At 44.4% G+C, this 25332-nt stretch overlaps 1 protein-coding gene across 2 annotated transcripts in view; it reads left to right on the plus strand.

The window, feature by feature from the left end:
- The window catches only part of RAB11FIP4 (RAB11 family interacting protein 4), a 115515-nt gene that overhangs the window by 15840 nt on the left and 74343 nt on the right, over positions 1-25332 (plus strand). For both annotated transcript variants that reach the window (XM_074555177.1, XM_074555179.1), the window contains exon 2: positions 18481-18568. In XM_074555177.1, coding sequence (XP_074411278.1) covers positions 18481-18568 — 88 coding nt within the window. The remainder of the gene's footprint in view (positions 1-18480; positions 18569-25332) is intronic.

A 25332-nucleotide genomic window follows, 5' to 3' on the forward strand; every position in this document is an offset into this window, starting at 1 on the left:
TGGTGTTTGACACAAGCTCATTTCTGGGGTGGGCAGGTGGAACCACTGTTGTAGTTTACTGAGAGTATCTGATAAAGTGTTCTGTTCAATAGTAATGGAGAATGTGATGTTTTATTGCTGCCACATGACAGCATGTGCATATTCACACACATCCAGCACTCTGAATCCTCCATTCTCCTCGGTTTCTTGCACTGCACCCCTCATTACTTGTTCTAAACAGGCCATGGGTTTGCAATATCCTGTGCCTCTGCTTCCCTCTCTTAATTCAAAAGCTGTAAAGGACAAAATCCACACATATGGACTCAGTGCTGAGCCCAAATTCAGGGGTTGCACTGGGCAGCCCAGACACTGCCTGTGGATGTTGGTCTAATGTTTTGGATAAATATGGAGCATTAATCTGCCATGCAGTGTGATACTCTGGAGAGCACTAAGTGACATCTAAGCCCAAGGGGACTTTTTAGGAGCCCATGAAATGACAGCATAGATCTGATCAGCTGCAGCAGCAGAGCTTGTGTTTGTTATATCAAATAAGCCAAATTATGCTCATTGTACATTGTAGTGAGGTAAGGTTAATTGAAATTCTGTCATGCCAGCACGTCTGACTGCAGGATTCCAAGCTTTTCTGTGTGCTTGAAAGTGTTTCTTGTTGTGAATGGGGTGCTGCAGTGCTGTGAGTCTGACTGGACCATGCACACATTGGATGTGGGAGAAGCAGTTCACCTGCCAGGCTTGGGCTGCAGTGTGTGCAAATGATATCCACAGAGCTGCAGCACCAACCACAGTCTGAGGCTGTGGGAAAACAACTGATTTTCCATCCAAATCAATGACAGTTCAGTGAAGGACTGATAGTTAAAATGGCTGGGGCCATTTCCAGGCTCGAACTGAGAGCAGAGTTTTGTCCTGTGTTTGCTGGGAGAAAGAGGAGCCTCCAAGCCCTCTCACTCATGCAGTGCCCTTGCTAGAGCAGAACAAGTTAATTGTACATCTGACACAGCAGGAGCTTATTGGGTGTCTTTCAGATGAGTTGACAACTGATAATTATATGAGAGCTACAGGCTGTCTGTCCTCTCTTCCTTTCACTGGGGGATAGCAGCACAAGGAATGCAAGAAAACCTTTGATTATAGGGAAGGAAGTAGGATTTGTTCTTGTTGCTTGCTCGTGTCATCTCCAGCCAATCTTAAATCTCACAGCTGGGATAGCTGCACAGTGTTGGGCGTGTTGCTGTTGTGTTTCAGATCTGACTCTAGTGGGTGGCTGGGGAAGATCTGCACATCCAGGCAGACTTCTGTCTCTGGTTTTAGCTCCCAGGACACACTTCCAGTTTGCAAGAGCAGAATTTGGGATGCAGCACATCCCAAATGTGCCATCTTTAGTGGGATCTCATGCCTGATCTCCTGCTCTCACCATATCTGGCAATCTCTCAGCAGTAACCCAAAGTCAATGTCAGGGATAAAATTAAAGTTGTTGAAAGTGTTAGATGAAATCTGTTATGTCTCCTTGCAATTGTTCCCAGGTACTGCATAAGCTTAGCTCTGTGACTGAATGAAATGGGCTGTGTGTGCTGGGACATTGACCTGCATAAACGATTACAGCTCTTTCACTGCTTTTCCCAGCACCAGCTATGCAGCCCCAGTTGTGCAAGAATTGGAACGTGCTGTGGTCAAATGAAAATGGGATTGGGAAGTGGGGAAGAACAATATTTCTTGCAGCTTGCCATAGACTTGTGATGGGATGCTGTGACTCAAATCTGAGCCCTGGAATAGTCCTGCAGAGGAGGAAACCTTACATACAAGAACAGGATTTTGGATTGGCTTGGTCTGTTCTGGGGAACCAGAGGATTTTTGCGTTTAATTGTTCCAATTTTACAGCTCATATAAGAGAGCTGAAACCACCCAGGCTGGGGATTAAATCCCTGTTACTGAATTAGAGCTCTGAGTGTTTGATTTAGCATTAGGGTGATGTCCTACATCAGTTCACTGACAACTAAATTTTGTCTTACATCAGAGCTCTCTTTTAGCTGATTTGAGAATTTGACAATTTCTGGCTTATCCTCAGACTTTAAAAATCCCTTCTTGCATGCCTTATGTATGTATTTGGGCCATGTTTAGATTCCAGAAATGGTGTGCCACTGGGATATTAGGGAGTGCAGGGCTGCTCACAGAGCAGGACTGGAACCAGGTGTTCCTTGGGCACTGGGAGCTGCTGCCCAATCTGTCTGCCATGCCAAAGAAACATTTTCCTCCTCATGTTCCTGTCCCTCTCCCTGCACTGGTTGTTTTTAGAGTCTCTCCACCTCTGCATGTCAGTGTGGAGCTGTGTTGCAGTAGATGAGAGCAGAGGCCAAGCAGGTTCAAGCCAGCCAGGCTTGGTGTTTCTAATGGTTTTTATATATTATATAACACTGGGTGTATACATGGTTTTTATATAGATGTTTGCATCTTTTCACATGTCCATGCTCTATGCCAGCTCCCCACTGGAGCATAGGAAGCCTGAAGTAGAATAACATTCTATTTTTCAGTAATGAAATTCCTTCATGTAAGACTTATTTCAAGAAGAAATCTATGGATACAGAAGCATTCTCTTGGCCTCTTAGAGTTCTTGGAGTGCTGTAATTGCCACAAGTACTTGCTTTAATGTATACAAAGCTGTGTATGCACACAGCTTTGGGGTCATTGCTGTGTGTCTCAGTGTGTACTCACTGTCACTGTTCTGGGCTTTGGGAGTGGACACAGAAAGGAACTGGTGACCTGTCCATGTCCAAAACACTGAATCTGTGGCTGAGTTGGTGATTTAACCCAGGTCTGCTCAAAGCTGAGCTACTCTTTCAAGAGCTGAGACTTATTTTGTATGGAAGGTGGTGCTGGGGTGAGTTTTGCATACCATCCAGCAGAGAATTAGCCTTACTAATTACTTGCCCTCCTTCCTTAATTGAGTATTTACTTAATATCCGACCTCTTTTAACATACTCAAACAGTCTGAAATGGTTTTCCCAAGGAATTCAGTCTTCAGCTCTTTATTCAGGCAGAATTATTTTTATACCAGTTATGCTCACTCTGGAGCAGGGCCAGCAGCTCCTGCCCAGGCTAAACCATGGTCTTTCACACAAGGCACAGGTTTTTTTCATATTTGCCATTAGATGCTTTAAAAGCACTTGGAAGTTTGCTTTCAGTGAGGACAAGAGCAGAATCCAGGAAAAAGATAAAAAATCTGTTTCTGTAAAAGATGGAGGTTGGTTGTAAGTTCAGCAGGGACTAGAGAAAACCACGTAAAAGCTGTGTAGAAAACACTTCTTGTCTGGAGATATTTTTCCAGTGCATATCTGGAGATATTATTCCAGGCTGAATAATCTTGGAGCACTCTGCTGCATGGACGCTTGCTTGGTGCAGAGTGTAGATGAGATCTGACTGCACTTTGTGTCACTGTGGCTTTTAGAACAGGAAATCCCTCTCCTCTTCCCACTTTTATTTTCCATCCATTTGCTCTTAAAGCTTCAGAGTCTCACCTTCTCTCCAGAGGCAGCTTTGTGACATTAGGGCTTGAGTCATGCTTGCCTCTGGTGTGAGAAGGTTCTGGTGTTTGGAGGATAAAGAAGGAGGACCCTGGGGCAGTAAATGCCTCAGCTGTGCTTGCAGACTTCCACAGCTGAGCAGTCAGTGGATGTAGCTTAAAGTACCAAGGAAGTACCAAGAAAAATAGTGATTTTTTTGAGAATAGCATTGTATTACATTCTTCTTTGAGCAGATAATTTATTCAGGGGGTGACAGATTGTCTTGTCTGTCTGAGACACTAGCCTGCAACCCGGATTTAGCTGTGGTTTCCACAGATTCCCTTTGCTGTCAATATGCAGTGTATCCAAGCATAAAATGAGCCATCAGACCACAGCTCAGGTTCTGTCTAAATTTTGAATGGCCAGGGTGAGAAACCTTGAAAAGCTGTTGGCTGCACCTGATTCACAGGTCCTCTTAAAGGCTTTATTTCAGCACTGAGTGTTAGCACTAAGTTTATATCTTTATTAAATGTTCAGCAGGATATTAATAGCCTGCATAGCAAGTGTCTTTTGGAGCAAGTGGAGGGTTTGAATTTTCCTGTTTGAATCAGCCAAGAAGTTGATCCTGGAGTACAAGCACAGGAAAATGCTTCAGAACCAGATGAGAAAGGCTAGAGATAACTCTGAAAGATCAAGAATTAAAAACTTACTTAGAGATGTAGTGCAGAAAGGAAATGTCCTAGAGAAAGAGTATTCCATGTTACATGGAAAGTTTTTTCCTCTGCCAAGAGAAACAACAGAAAATGGTGAACAGAGAAAAGGTTTTCCAGGAGTCTGACACTTGCAATTTGCAGCTTTTCCCTGATACATATCTGACAGAGCTCCAAAAAGCTGCTGATCTCTGTCAAATCCCAGGGTAAGTCTCACTTCTCCTCTGAGTGCTGCTGCTTGTGAGAAGTTTGGCCAGGGCTGAGAAGGCCTTGCAGTAATTGTCTTCTGCTCAGTGCCGGTTCTGCACCCTGACCAGGAGGAGTTGGGGTCAGTGGAAAGGATCCTGTGCACCTCTCTGAGCTTTGGCCCCACCCCACAGCTGGCTCAGCGTTACACCTGTGGTACAGGGATCTGTCCTGGCTGTTGGCCTCTCTTCATGTCCCAGGGCTGTCCCTGGAACGTGTCCTGTCTGCTGTGGAACCCCTCAGCCAGGTGGGCAAGGCTTGCTGGGGATCTCAGCCCACAGGAGGTTTGGCCTCCTGACGCCCAAACACCGCTGAGGTGGGCAGCACCTGCTGTGTTACAACACCCAAACACCGCTGAGGTGGGCAGCACCTGCTTTGTTACAGCAGTGCCAACCTCCCCAGTGAGCTCCTGTGCAGCTTTAGGCTGAGCTCTGTTGCTGGAAGGCTCTGAAGGCATTAGAGTAAACTCTGCAGCTTCCCCTGAGCTCAGCACTTGCTGTTCATCTTCCCAAGCCCTTTGTACACCCACATTCCATAAAATTGACAGCAACAAGGACAGAAACATCACCTCCTGATATTTCATCCCTTTGTATGAGTGTTGCCTTCTGTTTCCTTGGCAGACTGACCTCTGGCTGGAGCTGATGCTGCCATTCCCTGGTGCACCATTCAATGGGTACTATGCTCTTAGATTCTTTTGTTTAATTATTATTATTTATTCATTTTCATCCCAGACAAAGCATGCACAGCCTTTAAAAGGCCTTGCCATTGTTATCTGCAAGTGCAGCAGTAATTCAGTTATTGTACCTTTTCCTAATTCTCACCAGTGGAGCAGCGTAAATACACAGCGAGTGGAGAGACACATGGTGAGAGCCAGAAGCAATTTAGCCACAAGAGTTTATCATCAAGAGGCAAAGCACCCTGGAGCAGGGAAATTGCCTCCTTTGCCAGCTCATGGCCTGACTGTTGGTCAAATACATGATGCCCTTTTTTTTTTTCTGACAAAATATTCCTTTTTGTGGAGCCTTGGTGCTTTCCCTGATCCCTCTGCTGGATGCAGACTACATGAAAGAGCTGTTCTGTGCTGTTCAGAGAGACATGGAGCCTCCCTGCAGGCTCCATTCAATAAGAGACCAAGGGTATCTTCACAGAGCCCTGTTGGGCAGGCTCTGGTTTGGTCTTGAGAGGCATTTGCAAGGCTGGTGGTCCCTGGTGGTCTTGAAAGGGGCCTCCTATTTCCTATTACAGTGAAGAGAAAAACCATTTTGTAAACTGTGGGCAAGAAGTAATGTATTCTGTTCTGTGGCTCTTCAGCACATCAAAGTCTGCAAAGCAATGGAAGTGATGAATTCCTGTGATGAGTTCCCCACATGAGACGTGTGGAAAGTCACTCTTTGTATGCAAGTTTGGAATAAGAGCTGTACCAGCATTTCTGAACTGTATCATGATAGACAGCCCAAACCCAAGAGTGCACTGGCCAAAACCCCACAGCTGCTGAGACCAGCAGGGGTATAGGTTCAAAGCTCTTCTTGTTTGTAATCCTCAAGGCTTCACATTTGCACTGATCCGGCCTAATGAGGCTTTACAGACCTGGCTATGAAGAGATTTGTTCTGGACCAGTGAAGGTGGAGGATGTGCTGTGCTATAGGGAGTCCTGACTGCTGGACCTTTTCTGAGTTATAGTGGCTGCTGGGAAGTGACATCCACCTGGATAAAGTCAGTCTTGGTCTAAGATGAATCTGATTTGAGTCCACATCATAATGATGCCTTCCAGCATCTCTGAAATAAGGGGTAAGTGTTGTTTGCCAAGGTTTAGAAATTTATTGCAAAAGCACTTTTTAGAGTTTAAAATCTCCCAGTGGTTTTGGTGATTTACAGATTTTATGGCCATTAAGTTCTTCTAGCATGACTTTCATTGTATAATACATACAAGTGGTTCCTGTGTCAGGTTCTTGCTTCTGGCTTTGCTCAAGGTCAGGTTTAGAGTGGTGCTAAGGGAATTGTTTCCCCCTCCTGTTTATTCCCCTGCCTTGTGAGCCCTGTCCTGTGAGCTTTTGATGATGTGATGGTTCTTTGGCTGCCTCACTACCTCAATACCCACCTCACTGCCTCTCTGTCTGGGCAGGGCTTGGTTGTTTAATAAAACTGCATCGACCTTTATTTGTGAGAAATGTGAATGCACACCTGGAACGAGCAGCAAGGACGAGCTGCCATCAGGTGTAACATTTCACTGTAACTCAGCTTAGGTGTGTGCATTGGAATGGCAATTGCCCTGTTCCAGGTCACATTCATCCAGGTGGCTCCCAGAGCGTGACAAAGCATCTTCAGGACCACTTCCACCTTCTCCATCCTTGGCAGGCTGTGCAGGCACACAGGGACCTGCAGGGAGCTGTCCAGCTCAGGGGGACATGGTGCCACCCAGGCAGGACATTGTGTTTGTCTCTGGTCCATCCCAGAGTTGCTGCTGGCAGGGTGCCCATCTCACAATAGCTGTAACCTTGCCCACGAGGTTGTTAGTCCTAATTGTACAGGAAGTGCATGGATCCTGTCCAAACCAGGAGGATTAAGAGGTATGGGAGCTGCTGGCTCTTCAGGGTGTGGTTTGCAGTGGGGAAGGAACATCTCTGCTCTCCCTAAACAGTGCCTGTTTGTTTTTTCACTGAAAGGTTGGTTGGTTTTGCTTTCCAAGCAATTCATTTTCACTCTCTGTGACCCTGTGGTGACATGTTGTCATAATAACTACAGGGAACTTACATTCACTGCAAAAATCAAAATGACAATTTTTTTGGTCAGGCTGTTTGGTTTGATTTTAATGTGGGAAAAAATGAATTCACATACTGATACACAGAGCATCAACAGATATCAAAAATAAATTAGCATATACCACTGGGAGATGATAAATATACACATGTTGACAGAGAGGGCAAGCTACATCCCTACTAAAAGGCAGTTGGGAAAGGCAGCTGTAGAAATGAGCAAGATCAAAACAGTAACTTCTTAAAAGGCTTTAGAAGGAAGCAATTTCACAGAACAGGAACAGCCCTGTGGTCCTCTGTGCTGTACATACAGGCTTGAACAGTCCAGTCCCTCACACCTGGACAGAAATGCCTCTCCAGTGACTCTTATCGTGAGTGACAGCTGGATGGGAACAGTGACCTGCTTACCTGAGCCTGAGAGATGTGATTTTCCAGCTGATGGAAGTCACCACATCATTACCTAAATCTCTTTTTCAAAATCTGCCTTTTCCTACTTAGTCCCCAGACCCAGCACACTTTGCAGTCCATCTGTTTCTGGATAAGAAGAGAAGGTGAAATCACATGTCAGTTGAGAAAATTACCTTTGTGCCAGATACTATCTTTCCAATAGTGTGTGCAGTGAGCCAGGAATGCTGGGTCCAGTCCCTCATGGAGCTTCTTACAATACCAGGACTAATTGATAGCAGATTCATTGGGCACACTGCTGAAACACAAAAGTACAGTCCCATTGTAGCTGTTCACTTTCATCTCTTTTTGGGATTTTTCTATTGCATTTTGGATCTTTCTTCCATTCAGCCTTGTAACCATTTAGAGGTACTAATGTTGACCAGGCTGTGATGGTTAATGAGGATGCTCAGTGCAGGCACTCCTGTAACGTGAGGCACCCTTGTTCAGCTTCTAGGGCTGTAAGGAGCATTCCTTTTCTGTGCATTCAGACTTTGTATTTCTGACCCTTTCCACACAAAAATGCTGGCTGATTATCATTCCCTCTAATGGCTTTCCCCGGTATAGATCAAAGAGCAGCGTGGATTTCTTTGTGTGATTTTATACAAAGTTTGCTCTGCTGCAGTTGCAGTGACACATTTCTGTCCGGGGGGATCGCTCATGGCAGGGGAACTGAGGGCTGTGCTGGCTCCTGGGCTGTGGCATTGCCGGAGCTGGCGGCTGCAGCAAGGCACGGGGGAAATCAGAGAAGATTAACAGGGTGAGAGTGCCCTGCTCAGGGCTCTGGCTGCCTGTGGGAGGGAGGCAGGAAGGGCTCCCTGCTCCCCTCAGCCCCTCGGTATTTTGCTGTTGGCTGGGGGGTTCCTTGTTACCCCCTGTCACCACTGACAGCCCAGACTGTGCTCATCCCTGCTTATCCTGCTTCCCTGGAATTAACGTCACAGGAGTCAGCTGCTGCTCAAACCTGTCACCCTCATTCCAACTTGGTAATTATCCCACCCTAATGAGTGGCACTTACTGCTCATTTCCTTCTCTGGTCCTTGGGGAAGGAGAGAAGGATGTTATCTCCTAGCCACACTTTCCTAAAGGTTAAGATCTTTCCCTTCAGCTAAGTGGAATATTGTTCCTTTAATCATACCTTTCTGCCTGATGTTTGTCATCTTAACTAATGTGTGTCTCCCTGAGCTGGATTCATCCCATCCTCATTCCTCCCATACTCGTTTTTGTGTCAAAGCATTAATTTGCCATGAAATTTCTTTCATTCAGTTTAATTTCAGGACTGCTGCTCAGGCTTTTTCATTTGAGATCAGATCTCAAGGCCTGCATTTTGTACTCTATATCTGTGAGCATGCCAAAAGCCAGCCACATTCCCTTTAAACAGTTCAAAACTCATTTCAGGAGACCAGGCTGAGACACCTGAGGATGCCCAAATTTTGCTGCTCTGGGCAGGCCTCTGGCTGGCTTCAGATCAAAATCTGAATTCTTTTAGAAAGTAGATGTGTGTGAAGCATAGCTCTGTGTGCTGGCTGTATATTGTTGGGTTAGCTTTGTATGTTAAGGGGAGAATATAACTATAAAGCACACAGTCGAGAGAAGTGTCTGTCTGAAGTGTAACACTTGCTTTGTAACTTTGGGGTTAGAAATCAGCCTTGTGAGGATTTGCTGACAAAACTGGGTGATACAATATCTTGTGAGTGCTGTTGCACTTAGCCGTGTTCTTGACCTGGGAATGAGAGATGAACGAGTGAAGTGCCATCGCAGGGCTGGCACAAAAGCGCCTTGTTCTGATTTGTGTCAGCCTTGCAGTCTGGAGCCTGCAAATCTGCCTGGATTTCAGCACTGGCTTTTGGCTCTGGTTGGGTGAATTTTCTGAAACTCCTGTTTGACTCAGAACGTTGTGTATCCCTGATGTCTGAACTGCTCCCTGTAACCCACCTTCCTCCCTTGCTCTGCTCTCCCACCCTCTCCAGCTCCTTCCTGCTGGCCTTTGGTATTTCGTTTGTTCTTTGCAAACCATAACACCTCAATTAAAATGCAGATGTGTCAGCAAGGAAGGCACCAAGAAAGTGTTTTCTGGCACTACGGCCCCCACCTCTCTCCCCAGTTTTACTACAAAACACGATCATTATTCTGAGAGTAGATCCTGCTTGGCTGATGTCTCACAACTGAAAGCCATGAAAAACATTATTCTGTGTAAATTCCATTTATGTACTGATGAGAACGATCACACACACTACAAGCTGCAGAGAGGAAGAATATTTTCACTGAAAATCAATCCATGCTGCAGCACTTGTAGATAAGCCCTGATGATATGGAAACATTTCCCTGCTGCTTGTTTAAAGGAAAATATGCTGCACCCACATGACCAATTGCCTCATGTATCTCTTGTGATCTGACTATTTTCTGCTGTATTTGACTTATGCTAATGAGGACGATGATGGGCTGTGCCTCTTTCAGCTTGTCACAGCTTTTGCCAGCAGCCTTGTTTTCCTTGGCTCCAATTCTGATAGCTGTGGAGGAGAAGGTGTTAATGTAGCTCCGCTTATTTTAGCAAGTGAGTGAATCAGTGGTTTTAGGAAAACAGTTCAACGCATTAACCCTTTGTTTCCAGAACAACACAAAAAAATCACTGTAGAATGAGCAGATGGCTTGGCATATTTTTAGCCTTGCTCTCTGTTCCCATGCTATTCCAGACTGTGTGGGATTCCCCATAGACTGTTGTAAGATTGGTGGGCCCAGCCAAGTGTCTTGTTTTGCAACACAGCATCAGAGGCAAGGAGGGAAATGGAATCCTGTTTAAATAACTAAATGAAAGGTTCTCAGTTCTCACATATCCATAGATCGTGGGAGAGACTGGAGAGAGAGGTTGGTCTTATGATTCTGACACTTGCTCATTGTCAGCTGCTGCATTGCATAAAGAGGGATGAAATAAACGTGAATTACTCTTCTAGAGCTGTTGTGTATATAAACAATTGATATATCCAGAGGTATAGATTGGCAGAGGACAAGCTCACCAGGATTTTGCTGGTTTCTGGTTTGAAGATAAAATGGGGGAGGGTAATTTTTATAGCTGTAAACTGTCTCTTCGGGATGTGTACTCTGAGGAAATTCTGAAACTTCTTAATTCGAGGCAATGATCCTTTCTCAAGTGAGGTCAGATTCAGAGTTATTCACATGCACTCTGTTTCAAACTTCATTGGTGATTCTTTGTGGTTGTAAAACGTTTCGTTGTGTAAGTAGAGAGGTTAACCAGGAAGGTATATGGTGTGAGAGAAGGGGTTCCTTAAGACTAATGACTTTTGGATCTCAGCTGTGGTTAGACATGCTAACTGTAAGGATGATACCTAGAAAATTGGGGTATATATAGCAAGAATTGTATTTGTTGTTATCCCAAATTAGGTTTGTGTCATCGTGTGTTAAAGACTGCAAGTCATTTCTCATTCTGGAACAGAAATCAGAGCATCAATTTTCCTAACACTGCCTGTATTTCTGTTATACACAAACATTTATTGAGGTTCATGGAATATTATGTTCTCTTCATAGCTCACTTGCATATTAGAATGTTTTGAACAAGTCCATCCCTAATGTGTTCCCTCAGCAGTAGTGTGGCTACTTTTGTCCCATCAGAAGATAATTAAATGCTATTAACATAACAAAATGCTGAAAACGAGATGATGGCAAGGGTCTGCCCAGTGGGGCAGAATTGCAGCAGAGCAGTTTAGAAATACCTGTGTGTTGTGTCAGATCACCAGCCTGCCTGGTGTTCCATTGTCCAGTCCAGCAGGTGCATTCAGAGATGACAGACACCAGCCCCTGAGCAAGGGAGACAGGGTGAGAAACCCCACAAGCTGCAGCATGGCCCAGCTCCAGGCAGCTTCCACTGCAGCATCACTGCCTTTATGGGGCACCCTGAGTGTGGGGTCAGTATTGCCATCAGCACTCTAAAGAAGGGGAAACCAAGGCAGATGGAATACTTTGCTGGTAACATCAAACATCATGCTACTGGGAGACTTGCTGCTCTGCCCCCTGTGCCACAGCCCCATGGGCACTGAATACCAGCCCCATGGCCACTGGGTGCCAGCCCCATGGGCACTGAATACCAGCCCCATGGGCACTGGATTCCAGCCCCATGGGCACTGGGTGCCAGCCCCATGGCCACTGGATGCCATCCATTACCCCACGGCCACTGGGTGCCAGCCCCACGGCCACTGGATGCCGTGTCCCTCCCCACAACAGGGATCTCCCGGTCAGGATAACCCCTCCTGCCCTGGGGGCTGTGATGGGGGTCCTACAGCTCCTCCAGAAGGTGAGAGGAGGCTGTTGGTGCCCTGCTCTGCTCCCTGCTGCCGTGTGCGGTGCTGGGCAGGCTGAAGCTGTGTCCCTGCCCTGGGGAAGGGCAGCAGCTGCCCTGCCCTGTGTGCTGCAGCCACTCCTGCCTCAGCAGCTTTGCTGTGCTCACCATCTGTCACCCACCTGAGCCAGGGTGCTTCTTGCACAGAGCATTCCTAACACATCAGCCCTGGAAGCGTCCTTTGCCTCTGAATGCACTCAGCCACCTGCAGTGCTTCTGGAGCCACCTCTTTCTTTCTGTGCCTTTGTGACTCACATTTCACATCCTCCTCATGGTGGATGTTTTCTCCATCTGGATAACTGCTGGATATTTTTCTGCCCTTAGACTCAGGTCATATTTGAAAGAAGATGCAATTCCATGTGTTGTGCTAAACCCAGGGAAGATGAGTGAATGGACTCCCTTGGATTTGATATGGCTTTTTGCATTGCAGCCATTAGTAAATGATGGATTTGACAGATTTAAGAATTTGCTCAAAGCGTAGGCCAAGATTACTCAACAGATTTGCTTATGTCATTTAGGACACCGTCCCAAGATCTGCCTTCCAGCTGGTAAATTGGGTGTGCACAGTTAAAGCAGAAACTGAAACAATTCTTTCTATTTACAGACAGCTCACAGAGAAGCCAACTTTCAGGCTTGAAGCCCGCAGATAAAGGGGCAATGAGTGATGCTTGAAATCAAAATTCAAAGCAAATTCAAAGCCATTGTTTCCAGCAGTGATGTATGTCCCTGCATGCTTTGGGATCAGACAGCAGCTGATGGAAATTCATGATGCTGTTTGCAGTGGTATGAATTATTTACAATGCACAGTCTGCCAGGACTGAGTGGGCTGGCACTTTGTTGGACTCATGACTCTGAAATGCTGTGCCTCCACTCCTTCCATGTGTGACTGGGAGCTGTAGGGTCAGGCTCAGGGACAGCATCAGCTCATCTCCTGTGACATCCTGAAATGGTGGCAGCTCAGATTGTAACCCATTATTCTGGCCTAGGTCAATTTTCTAGGTGTGTCTCACCTTCTCAAAAGGCCTCAGATGAGGGACTCCAGTTGCTTTTTATGGTTCCAGACCCTTCCTAATTTATAGTTCTGGTGGGTAAACAATGGTGCTGATAAAACAAGTGTGCTTTGCTTTTAATTGAAGTCTGGTCAGTTTTATTTTGCAGATAATGGCTCTTTATGTCTTCCCTCTGCTACAATCTTTTTGAACCTGCTTGTAGTTCCCTGCTTGCAGAAATCTGTATACCTAGTAACAAATCATCACTTGATCTCCCTTTTGCCACATTAAACAGAAGAAAACTCTCTGGTTTTGGTTGCATGAGGTGTTTTAATTGTATGTCAGTTCTCTGCAACATGTCTGTGTATTCAGCATCTCATATGACAGTGGGTACCACAATTGTGTGCTAGTTTCTCCAATGCAATGTAAAATAATTTCCCTCTTCTTGTGTTACTTCCCTGAAATGCCACAATGTCAGAGAGAAATCTCATTGCTTTCCCCTCCATCTATAAATCCCATCTCATCCAAGACAGCCCTTCTGACTGAAGAGCTCCAACATGTGGTACCACATCAGTGCCAAGAACACCTGAACCAGGGGCAGGTGAAAAGGAAAGGGGTGGCTCTCACACACGGGGTGATCTCATTGCCCAGCCCTGCAGCCAGAGCACAATTCCAACTGTCCAGGTGTAAATTTACTCCCTTTCCAATATGGGAAAGGCCAATCTGTTGAAACCAGGGCAAGTGCAGTTCTGCTGCTCCTTTTATAAATCATGTGGGAAGCTCTCTAATTCCACCCTGCGGCATTTACATGTTTAATCTCCTTTTGCTGTTTTTTTGAGGTTTCTCACAAATGCTTCTGCCTCAGGAGGTGCTGCCCAAATGTCACTGCCACAGCACAGCCTGACCTTTTCCTGCAAGTGCTTGTGTTGCCTTTGTCACAGCTCCCAGGTGCTCCCTGCTCGCACTTCAGGGTGAGACGTGCTCGCAGACTCCTGCAGTATGAAGGCAGATTACTGAGACAAGTTGTTTATTTCAAATGGCATCTTCTGGCTGTGTTTTGGATCCTGCTGCAAGATTTCTGTGGACAGAGCTGGTGTGGGGTCCCTCTGAACTCAATTACTTCTAAATCTTACAAGTGTTTTTTGTGTTAACAAAATCTCTTCCTTTTTGAAGAAAATTAAGTGAGGTCAATAGAGGTCTGAGTTTCTTCTTGCCTGCAAATGGAAGCAACATTCAGTTCCAGACAGAAAATCTTTGCTGGAAAAAGTACGGATGCTGTCTTGGCAGCTTCAGCACAAGAGCTGGCCAGGGCTCTGGAGAGGGTTCCTTGGCTGTTCAGTGCAGGTGCCCCTGTATTGAGCTCACTTGCAAGAAAAGATCAGTTTCAATAAATAATCAGTTTCTTCTGAGGTCTGTCAGTAATTTGTTCTGTTTTCTCCCCTTCCTCCACTCCCTCTGCTATAAACCTCCTTTCCATTCTGCTTCCTCAAGTGTTCCCAGCCTCTTTTTGTGTGTCAGAAAGCAGCACAGGGCAAGCACCCCCTTGCAGGGCAGCCAGGATGGCTGGGACACCCCAGGGACAGGAGGCAGCCCCTTGTTTGAGGTGAGCAGTTGTTACAGTGGAGAAATGTGTTTGCATTGAAAGGGTAATCAGCCATTCATCCAGGCCAGTTAAACAATAGGGACAGAGGTTTGCCTTTCTCCAGTTGTTTCCCAAAGAAAAATGATTTATTTCTTCTCTCTGACTATTGGATGTCTGCTGAAGAGTTCATTAGAGACACCCTTGCAGCTGCCAAAAGAACCAGCTGGATTATTGAGCCTGCAGCTCATTTTTCCTGCCTTTGTTCACTTCCTACAGTGAAGAACGAGTTTGCAATCCTTGTTTGTGCTGTCTGTCCCACATGGTGGGGGACTGCTCTGTGCAGAGAGTGTCTGTCCCCAGCCCAAACCACTGCCCCATCTCATTGTGATGACTTCTGATGTTAAACTCTGGAGCACACCTGCTCCCTGTGCTGCCTGTAGGTCCCTCAACAATCACACACTCATTTCACACTGAATTTTGGCAGCAGTTGGGTTTGTGGTCCTGTGTCCACGGCAGAGCCCAGGGATGTGGGGCCCAGGAGTCTGAGTGTGCCCATCCTGCGTGTCCCACCTGTGCACACCTGGGCTGTGCCCCCTGTCCCATCCCAAGGACAGAGCTGCTGCCCCTCGTTCCCTGCCAAGGGCTGGGCACTCCCCCAGTCCCAGGGGGTTGCTGATTGCAAAAAAGGCTTCAGTGTCACCCAGCCTGCCAGGTAGGCTGACAAATCCATGAGGTTCCCAAGGCAATGAATAAATAAAACAACTTTTGAATCACTGTGGGGAACCAACCCTTTCTGAGAAGGAGGAAAGGACTTTATTTCTTTACAAAGTGGAGCAGAAGGGTGGCTTATGCAGTGTGGACACCAGAGAAGATTTAGGGGTAGCTGTAGTTTATTTGGCCACAGATTGAAATTTAACTTAAAGCAATGCCTTCAGGAATTAATGAGGAAGAGCTTCTTGCCTTATTCCAGAAAGCTATTGGTAAAAAAGCATGATCAAGTGCCCTGCAGGCTCTTGAAAACTGTGTGCAAATATGCAGGGATTTATGTACCAAATGTGTGTGTATATTAATACACAAACCCTGTGCAAGTATCCACCCAAGCACAGTCCCTGGTGATCAAAATCCTTTTATCCCCTGACCTGCAATGGGAGCTGTGTTTATTCCTGGCTGAAGATGTGAGCACCGCTGGCATCAATTCCATCAGGCTGTTCTGTAAATTCTTCATCATCTCCTGCACTGATGTCAGTTATTTGCATTGTAACATCCAGCTGAAAACCTGCAAATTAGATTTAGGGGAAACTGGACACTGAAGCACTTTGCTCAGGTGATAATTTCATTTACTCTTAAGACATTGTGAACATATCCTCTGTTCCTCCATAATACACACTCCCAGGCATATAACATCTCATTTAATTTGATTTTAAAAGTGTAATTTTAAATGTCTGAGCAGCTGGTGGACAAAAATTATTGGATCAACTTTGAGAAATAAACTTAAATTGCCAGATTCTCCAGGAGCACCCAGTGACACCACTTGTTATAGCACAATATTAAATAGACTTGAGGCTTCTCAACTGGCTGCAGGAATCTGTGCATTAAAATTTAAAACACAATTGTTGTTTGTGAAGGTGACAGGGATAACACCAACCCGGATTTTCCATATCAAGCATGTCTCTACTTAATTGGTTTCAGTCAGGATTTTCAGCTAGCCTGGGGTGCATTAACCACACACTGCTGTTTCTGGTGAAGCAGCTTTTTTTTTTTGGAAACACAGATGTGTGTTCTGGTGCTCTAAATTAGTGGGGTTACAGTAATTCCCTGTGATGCCAGGGTGGAAATTTGATCATGAGTCACACCGTAGTCAACATTTGAGCTCTATTGCCCAGCTGGCAGGACTGGAGCTCTGGAAGCCTTCTACAATATGGAAGCTTTCAGAAAATGTCAAACTTGTCATGGGCTCTGAACTCATCACGTAGCTCCTTACTTGCCCTGCCTATACAAGCTGATGTTTTATTTTCCCTAGGAAAATGAGAGGGGAAAGGATTTAATTTAAGGATCAAATTTTGCCTTTCTCATTCGATATAGAATTTTGCAAATGAGTAAAATTTTTTTCATTTTTTTCAACCAGATTTGCATGTTCTAAACGAGCCCTTTGGCTTATCATGGCAGTTATTGGTACAGAGGGAATTTATAGGCCCTGAGAAGTGCCTGTAAGAAGTGTCATGCGCACACACGAGTGAATTATCTGCAGGGCTTTGGGAAGCTGCTGGAGTTTTGCTAGCACGTGGGAAAAAGCCACACCAGAAAATTGAGAAACTAGGTCATGTGGATTCATTTGCTGCGTCTTTGCAGCTGGGCTTTTGTTGCTGCTCAGGCTGACACATCTGAGCTCACACAGTGCTGCAGCAGGATTCTGTCCCTGCTGTCCCTGCACTCAGCTTGTTCAAACCCCTCGGTGTCTGAGGGCCCAGCCAAGGGCAGGGCTGTGTGGAGCTGCCTGTGAGCTCTCAGGAGCAGCTCTGCCTCGCTGAGGGTCCCTGCAAGGCGCTGCAGGGAAGGCTCTGGCACACAAGGGGATGTACACGAGCTGCAGCAGAGTGGCTGTCAGAAAGAGCAGCCAGCTGTGGGTCCAGGTGTGCACTCACCTCCCTGGACTGGTCTGCTTCTCGCTTTATTCTTCTTTGGCTACTTGTTCCTCCCTTCCTTTTTTTTTTCCTAGATAGCACAAGAGCCTCTCCATTCTAGGCTGCTTTTCTTCCTCTATCCCAAAACCTTCCTGAAAAATTTGCCAGACCATTTTTGGGGCAAGTACTAATTTGGTGACTGTGTTTAAATTCAGTATATTCTCATTCTATTAGTGAATAATGATCAGAGAGACTAAACTGTGAAGCTGAGATTATGAGGAGTAAATACATTGCTTTTTTGCACAGGGTACTGTGACAGTGTTCACAGGGGCCTTAGGATGAGGGAAGAGATGAGGATCTGACTCCATGTTTCAGAAGGCTTGATTTATTATTTTATTATATATATTATATTAAAACTATACTAAAAGAATAGAAGAAAGAATTTCATCAGAAGGCTAGGTAAGAATAGAAAAAGAAAGAATTATAACAAAGGTTTCTGTCTCGGACAGAGAGTCTGAGCCATCTGGACTATGATTGGGCATTAATTAGAAACAACCAACATGGACCAATCCCAGATCCACCCATTGCATTCCACAGCAGCAGATAATCATTGTTTACATTTTGTTCCTGAGGCCTGTCAGCTTCTCAGGAGAAAAAAAATCCTAAGGAAAGGGTTTTTCACCAAATGTGTCTGTGACAGTGTACTAGACACAACCATTCTCTCATCACATGAGTATATTTTCATACTGTTAATTTTCCTATACAAAAATGATATTCTCTGCTGTGTCAAGGAAGTTTGGTTTCATTCCAAGTGCCCAATGGGTTTTCTCTCCTATAATCCAGATTATTTAGGAAATGAGACTGCTATGGGCTGTGCACATCTTGGTCTGTCCTTTCTCCTTCCCTGAGAACTTGTGATAGAGGGGTGGAGAATCACCAAGGTTTTAAGTTCCTCTGAGCTGAATGCATGGCAAGAGCTGCCAGAGAAGATTCTGTCAGCACCCTGCTCTATGGTAAGAGGATAAGTCACAGATTCTCCCCTTATTAACCTCTTGAGATCCCCATAGGACAGGATTGATGTGTCCCAGCTGAAGAAGTTTTTGTCAGAGCACATGCCTTGGTCAGCACCAAGGTCATGCAAGGCATGATTTCTCCTTGCAGAACCATTTATTGGGTGGTGCAAGTGAACAGTGTGAGTGTTCTTCAACTTGTAGTCGTCTGTAGAAGATACGGACTGTATCAGAGCAACAGACTATACACCAGACTCAACACATATTTTATCATCTTTTATTTTAGGTGGAAAAACTGGCAAAGTACTTGGACCCAAATGATTTGGGAAGAATCAATTTTAAGGACTTCTGTCACGGAGTTTTTGCAATCAAAGGTATGTGCATATTTCTTTAAAATAATCTTGTTCAGTTCCACTAATGTTTCTCTGGTTGCAGAAAATGTAATGATCAAAGATATCCTCTCTTTTAACTCTGGTTATTTGTAGTGACAGTAGAGCAGCTCTGGGAACAGAGCCAGGATATTTTTCCTTTTTTTGCATCTCATCATGCATTAATGGTGAGCAATGCTAGAGTTCCTGCATCCATAGGTGCTTGGACATTGGTTTACTGCTAATTTTTATCAGAATAAAAGTGCTGTGGTTTAAAGACAAATACAGCAGAATAAAGAGTAGCTTTGTGGTTAACAGACAGAGCCCAGGTTTGATACTTTCAGATTCTTATCTGGTTCTGCCACTGATTTACCTCAGGGAGTTAGGAAGCCCTTGGGCTTTCATTTCTCTACTAGGAGAATGTTAAATTCCTCTTGAGGCATCTGAAAGGTATAATTAATCCATGTTGTTAGGATACTTAGGGTCATGTATTGGAAGGAAATAAGTTAATTACAGGTTGGTGATGCAAACCCTGAAGATTAAGATCAGGTGGTTCCAACCACCTCCTTTCCAAGGAAACAGTCCTTGACATTGTTATGCTTTAGAGCTGAGCCTAAAGGCAAAAAAAACAGTGAGGAGGGACTTCAGCTGATTTGCTGCTGATTGCTTTTCTAACTTCCTGTAGTGAAATAATCCATCTTTTCTGGACACGTGGTGTGTCCTTTCTAAAGTGTTGGAGGGATGTCACAGGCCAGAGGCTTCACTTGGGGACAGGGTGAATGTCCCAGTGATGGTGCTGTGGTTCCAGCAGGAGCCTCTGGAGAGTCTGCTATGATGAGATTATTATGAAGCTATAACGATGCAAAAACATAAAACCACAGTACCTTTAATTAAAGTTTGTGGCAGCCAAAGACAGTGTATAATTAGGTAAAATTACAGTGAGAAGCTGCTCTCATCAATATTTTTGGAGACATCATCCAAGGTGACACTGATGTGTTTGAAGAGAAGGCAATTAAAAGCCCAGGAGGAAAGTTATTCCATTTGTGCCCAGACCCTAAAGTCTCTGCATGGGGTTTTCCTTGAGCAGAAAATGCTGTAACAAACTGAGTTCTAGTTTAAGACACAAGCTCTGTAAATCATCTGGTGTCTTCTGTAATTCACAGTCTAAAGATTGCACAAAATATGATCAGGAAGGGATAGAAATGACCCAGAACATCTCTTCTGTGGTCATTGTGCCCTTGTCCACGTACCTCCAGTGATGGAGTGGGCAGCTGCATCTCCTTTACTGAGGAGACAGTGAGAGAATATTGAGTTATCAGTCAGGAGGCCTTGGGGTTTTCATCCTGCTCACCTTGTGGGAACTAATTCCTGTGTTCATATCATAAGGTTTAATCCTGCAAAGATGTGACCAGGACAAACCTTGCACTCCAAGTTTGAGGGCAGCTCAAGGCCCAGGTGTGGAGCATGCAGGGTCCAGACCGTTGTGTGATGGTTGTTAGGATGTAGCTGTGAACAGAGGCAGAGAAATCACCCAGTTCTGCAGCATCACCTAGAGCTCCCTTAGTGCATCATTAGCATTTCAACACTTCCACAGACTCACTGCTAAGTGTTTATCATCCAAGCAGCAGCAGCTGTATCTATTTCTGATAAGACACTGTGCTGCATGTTTTCACAGCATCTCTTTAGAAAAACTGTTTCTGTTGCTCACCTCACAGCATGGAAATTTTATTCATCTTTGGCTACCTGCCATATTTTCCTTAAAAATTAAATTGGTTATGTTGAAGTTCAGAAAGGGCATGTCTGCCTTTCAGAAGGGAAAGCCTCCACCATGTTGTTTTAGTGCAGCCACATCCCAAGGGGAGTAGCAGGCTTATTATCAAACAAAAGCAATTTGTCTTGGCAGCAACAGATTATAAATATGATTCTTTGACATCTCAGCCTATTACAATTGCTTGGGGCAGTCAGATTAATAGAGCAAAATGAGATGCTACTATAAATCCAGTGGGGTTTTCAGTAATAGAGTATGAAGTTATGCTATTCTTAGCTATGCAAGCCAAATGTTTAAATTCAAGCTTTACAGTCCTAATGCCTTACTATATTTCTTATTTATGAGATTTCAAATTAATTTGTCTTAAAGATGCCTGCCTTTACAGTATGGTGATGAAATTGTTTGCTGCATAGAGGTGGTATAGTGTGAAGGTTTTTTGGTGGTTCAGTGCCTTGAATTTATTTAAATCCTGAGGTTTCAGACATCTAAGAGCAACAGGTTCAAATCAGAACCAACATCAAATCAGAGTTGACCTCTGATGATGTTGGTTTGAGCATTTCATATCCAGGGTTGGATTTCTATGAAAAGCTAAATACTGGAATTTGGAAAAATCCCAAACATCTAAGTGTTAAATGCTCTGTGACAGGTTGATAGAGAAACTCCTGCCCCTGGATCTAAACTCTGCAGCTTGGCCTCTCTCCTCCATAAACCAGGGCATTGTTTACTCTAGCATGGTACACATGAGAAGTGTTGTGTTCCTCTACAAATGGACATCAAGCCTTGTTTCCTCCTGGAGCTGCATAAACCTCATGAGATATGGGTACCTGTGGAAAACAGTTCATTTCCTGCAGCTGCTGAGCAGCAGGAGCTGTGGGTGAGGATGAGCTCTCTCACTGACAGCGGGACCTTGGGAAGTGGTGGAGGAGATTTGTGTAAGTGAGGTGAGCATGCTGGAGGTGCTGCAGGAGCTCCTTCCCCTGTGTCTGGGGTGGAACACTGGGCAGGTGTGGTGCTTGCTATTTATGGAGAGCTTTGCTTTGTCTGCTGGTCTTTTGTGGATTAAAGGACTTTGCCTCAGCATCTGTGCTGAGTCCCTGCTGTCCAGGCTGCTTTCCCCGTGCAATTGGGCTTTGCCAGAGCCAGGGATAGGCTTGCCATCAAATTTAAGCTTTGCAGCAATTTCATTGGAATGCCAGAGTATGAAGATTTTACTTGTGCTCAAGCTGCCCTCTCTATCTGCTGCCTGCAGGGCTTTAATAACTGTCTGCCTGTAGAGCAATTGCCATGAAATAACACCTGTGGCCTCTTACCTAAGTGCTTTGTGGCACTGCTCACAGACACTGAGAGCAGCCAGAATATCTCTCATAGGCTGAATTCCCATTAATTTCAGCAGGGTCAGCATGAGAACCATTACTGTTTGCTCAGCAGAGCCAATGAGTGTTTTTGCTGCTCTGAATTTATATTGTACTAATCCAGTAAATATTTTCTGCCACTTGTAATACTTAAAGGCTTGAGTGGAGCTGTTAATTCCCTGTCTCTGCAGGCTGGTGGGTTCCACAGTCAGATATGTTTGCAGGACCAGGCTCTGAGTCTGACCTGTTCCTTGTATTCTAAGATTCCTATTTTCTTTTTTCTTTCCATTCTCTTTACTTTGATATTCTGCTTAAAAGTACCCAAACCCTGACAAATAAAGGGGGAGCTCCCCCTACTGCCCTCGATGTTGCAGCTCACAGTGATAAGAGGCTACTGTATGAACACAGATAAATACAGAATTAAAATACAAAGGCAGATGTGTTCTGACTTTATAGCTTATTTTAGCCATGAAAACAGTGCTGACTGCTGTGCACTGTTTGGAGGGTCATGGCTTTTTATAACAGGAGAGACTGAGCCATGTCAGCACAGAGCATCTCTGCATTTCTGAATCTCTGTGCTTTAGCAGAATCACTGTTTTTTCAGATGAAATCATACAGCCTGTTGTCTCCTGGAGCAAGGGAGTCTTTCCTTCATGTTGTAGAAGTTTTAAGGACATTTTAGTTATGCCTGGTTATGGAATTTGAAAATGGAGAATTGTAGGATCTCCTTTATATTCATTAACAGTATGGAAGAGGCACAGCTGTGAATTTATACACTTCCCCACCTGCAGCAATAGCAACCTTTGAATCTTCAAAATAGTAACACAGACCATTATGTGCCTTCAAAAATCCATCTCGGTGCTTCCCTAGATCCTGAGGCATCTCATTACTGCAGTGGTTGGAAAGCTTCTAGAAGCAAGCTTATATATAAGCACCTAAAAGTTAAAAAGTAGATATGTTTCTCTGTGAGTTCCTAGCACTTTTTAATGAAAATTCCAAGAATAAAAATTTACCCAACGTTTCAAAGAAATGTTCCAAAAGGGATATTGGCTGTTCTGCTAGCTCAGACTGTGACAGGTTATTTGGACTGTGAAATAATACAAAAATAATAGAGTATGAAATTTGATGGTGTTTTTTCAAAACAAAGTTTTCTAAAGCAGAATATTTGTGGCCTTCTGCTTCACTGGAGATTATTTTTTTCTTAATAGCTTTTATAGTTCCATTCAGATGCTCCAAGCCAACATATTTCTCACAAAACCAGTGCCAAGTTTTGGCCATCTCCTTCAACTAATTATAAAATCTAATTTCCAGTCCCATAGCTGAGAAGAGTGCCAGCTGTGCCCTGGAGATCCAGCATGAACTAAGAGATGGGTGTGTTGCAGTCATGTAAAAGGGAGTTTATTTGTCTATAATATCTAGGACCAGGACAGCTGCACCAGCATGGGAATTCCAGTGAAGCACATCAGAAAACCCCAAAGTCTACATGAACCCATTTAGGTTTGCATCTGTAGATCTCAAACTTCAATGAGGCTGTAGCTGGAGCTGATCTGATGGATCTCTCTGTTCTGGTAAGAATAATTTACTGACAGGGGTGGTGCTTGGGATGCTCCAGGGACAGGGACTGTCAGTGAGTGTGAAGAGCTGAGCTCTCCTGGAATTAATTACTGAGAGCTGCTCAATGGACTGAAATTGGCTGCTCCTGAAAGTACTTGAGAGTTTTCTAAGACTTCACTGAATTTTACTAAATACACTCTGAAACCATAAATGAGTCTAATACACCAGTAAAGATCCAAGGGCAGATAAAGTAAAAAGCTCTTGCTGCTAGGAAAAATGCCAGAAACCAACTACATTCAATTAGGTAACCAGATTTGATTTCCTATAGCATTAAAATTGCTTAATTGCCTGTGAAAATTGTCTGATGTGTTATGGGTTAAATCTCCTTCTTGGAGCATTTGCAGGAAACAGCTTTGCTAAAATTGAGTTTATATGTGGCCAGAATGTCTGTTTGCAAATTGAATTTTTGTTAGGGTGGGAAAACCATTTTTAAATAAAACTGATTGTAAATTCTTAAAATTATCTCATAAGGGATATCATGTCTAGCACCCGAGTGAACTGAAAAAGTTAAAGGTTGATGTCTTCCACTTCAGTGTCTCGTAAATTACTTTCATCCTCTTTACTTAGCATTAGAGATGACCCTGTTCTGGCCCAAGTGAATTGTGTTTGCTTTTGCATTTGTAGTATTAGGATAAATATTTTTAACTCAGATAATTTTGTCAGACCAGGCTAGAGAGTGACTCAGTGCTTTGTTAAACTAGAACTCGTACACATCCACATTTCAAAGTCTGTGCTGGCTCATCAGGTGTTTCTAGCCAGGAAAGAAATTTCAGCAGCTTCTGGCCACTCTCATTTTGTGATCTGATTGTTTTTTAGTCCTTTCTCCAGCCACAAGCTGGCTGCCATCTGTGTCACAGTGATGTACTCTGAGCACAGCCTTCGCTCTGTGTCTCCATAAAGGGCAGCCCTCAGTGGAGCTGCAGCAGGGGCTGCACAAGGACCTGGAGCTGTTCCTGCCTTGCTCTTTCCTCTCTCTGCTTCCTCGCTGTTATTGCAGTGCTGATAGATCTTCTTGCCAAGTGCTGCCCAGAAATGTAGATGAAATTTTCCCAACTGCAGCAAAGGAGAAAGAACATTGAGCACATTAATATCTTATGATACAGGTAGACATCCAAATGAAATATCTCTAATCAGCCATGTAAGTGGTTTTCAGTTCTACCTTTTCCAGGAAAATGAATTTATGGCAATAATAGGACATCTCTAGTGCAAGAGGCCCTTAAAGTAGCCAGGAATTATTCCTTTGCTTCATTGCAATTGGATATTTTTGGACAGATTCTAGCCTTGGGTGCACACTGCTGCACAGCTTGAAATATCCACCATGGCAGTTCTGCAGACCTCAGTGCATGGGGTGCTGCTCAGGAGTGGTTCTGCTAGCAAAGAACAAATCTTTGTCCAATACCTTCCTATTTCCATATTGAGATTTGCCAGAGCAAACCTTGATTTGTTGTTGTTTTCTGTCTGGTCTGTGACACACTAATTTAGCTCCCTGCACTTCCCAGGATGTGTTCTAATAAGAACATGTCCTAGGTAATGAGAGCACACATGGCACAGCATTGGAGACACTCCAGTGTTCTCTCTTTATGCTACACCATTGTGTAACCCTCCTGGAGTACCTGAAAAATTCAAATTATATTTAGAGGAGGGGAGCAAAAGGTGAGATTGTATTGGCACTGTTGCAGAAAAACACTGAATAAGAAAGCTGATTCATCACCTGACTGTGCATCCCCTTCCTGGTGAGAAGGGGTGAAAGGAGGACCAAGGAAAAGATCTTCAGCATCCATCCTCCAGAGTGAAGAGGTTACAATTTGTGTCCTCACAGGGAAGAGGAGAACAGAGAATTTATTCTTAAAACTCAGTTTTTAACAGGGATAAAAAAAGTGGCACAATCTTGAGACTCTTGAAACCATTGGATATTTTTTCATTGATTTGCTGGATGTTGGAATAGGTTCAGATGTCTGCAAGGTAGTGGTGGTGTGGTTTAGTAATCTCAGAGGAAAGTGATCTCTCAGCATTTCCTTCTCTTCTTCCCTTTTTAA

The sequence above is a fragment of the Zonotrichia albicollis genome, chromosome 19 (genome assembly GCF_047830755.1).
Source record: "Zonotrichia albicollis isolate bZonAlb1 chromosome 19, bZonAlb1.hap1, whole genome shotgun sequence".
NCBI lineage: Eukaryota > Metazoa > Chordata > Aves > Passeriformes > Passerellidae > Zonotrichia > Zonotrichia albicollis.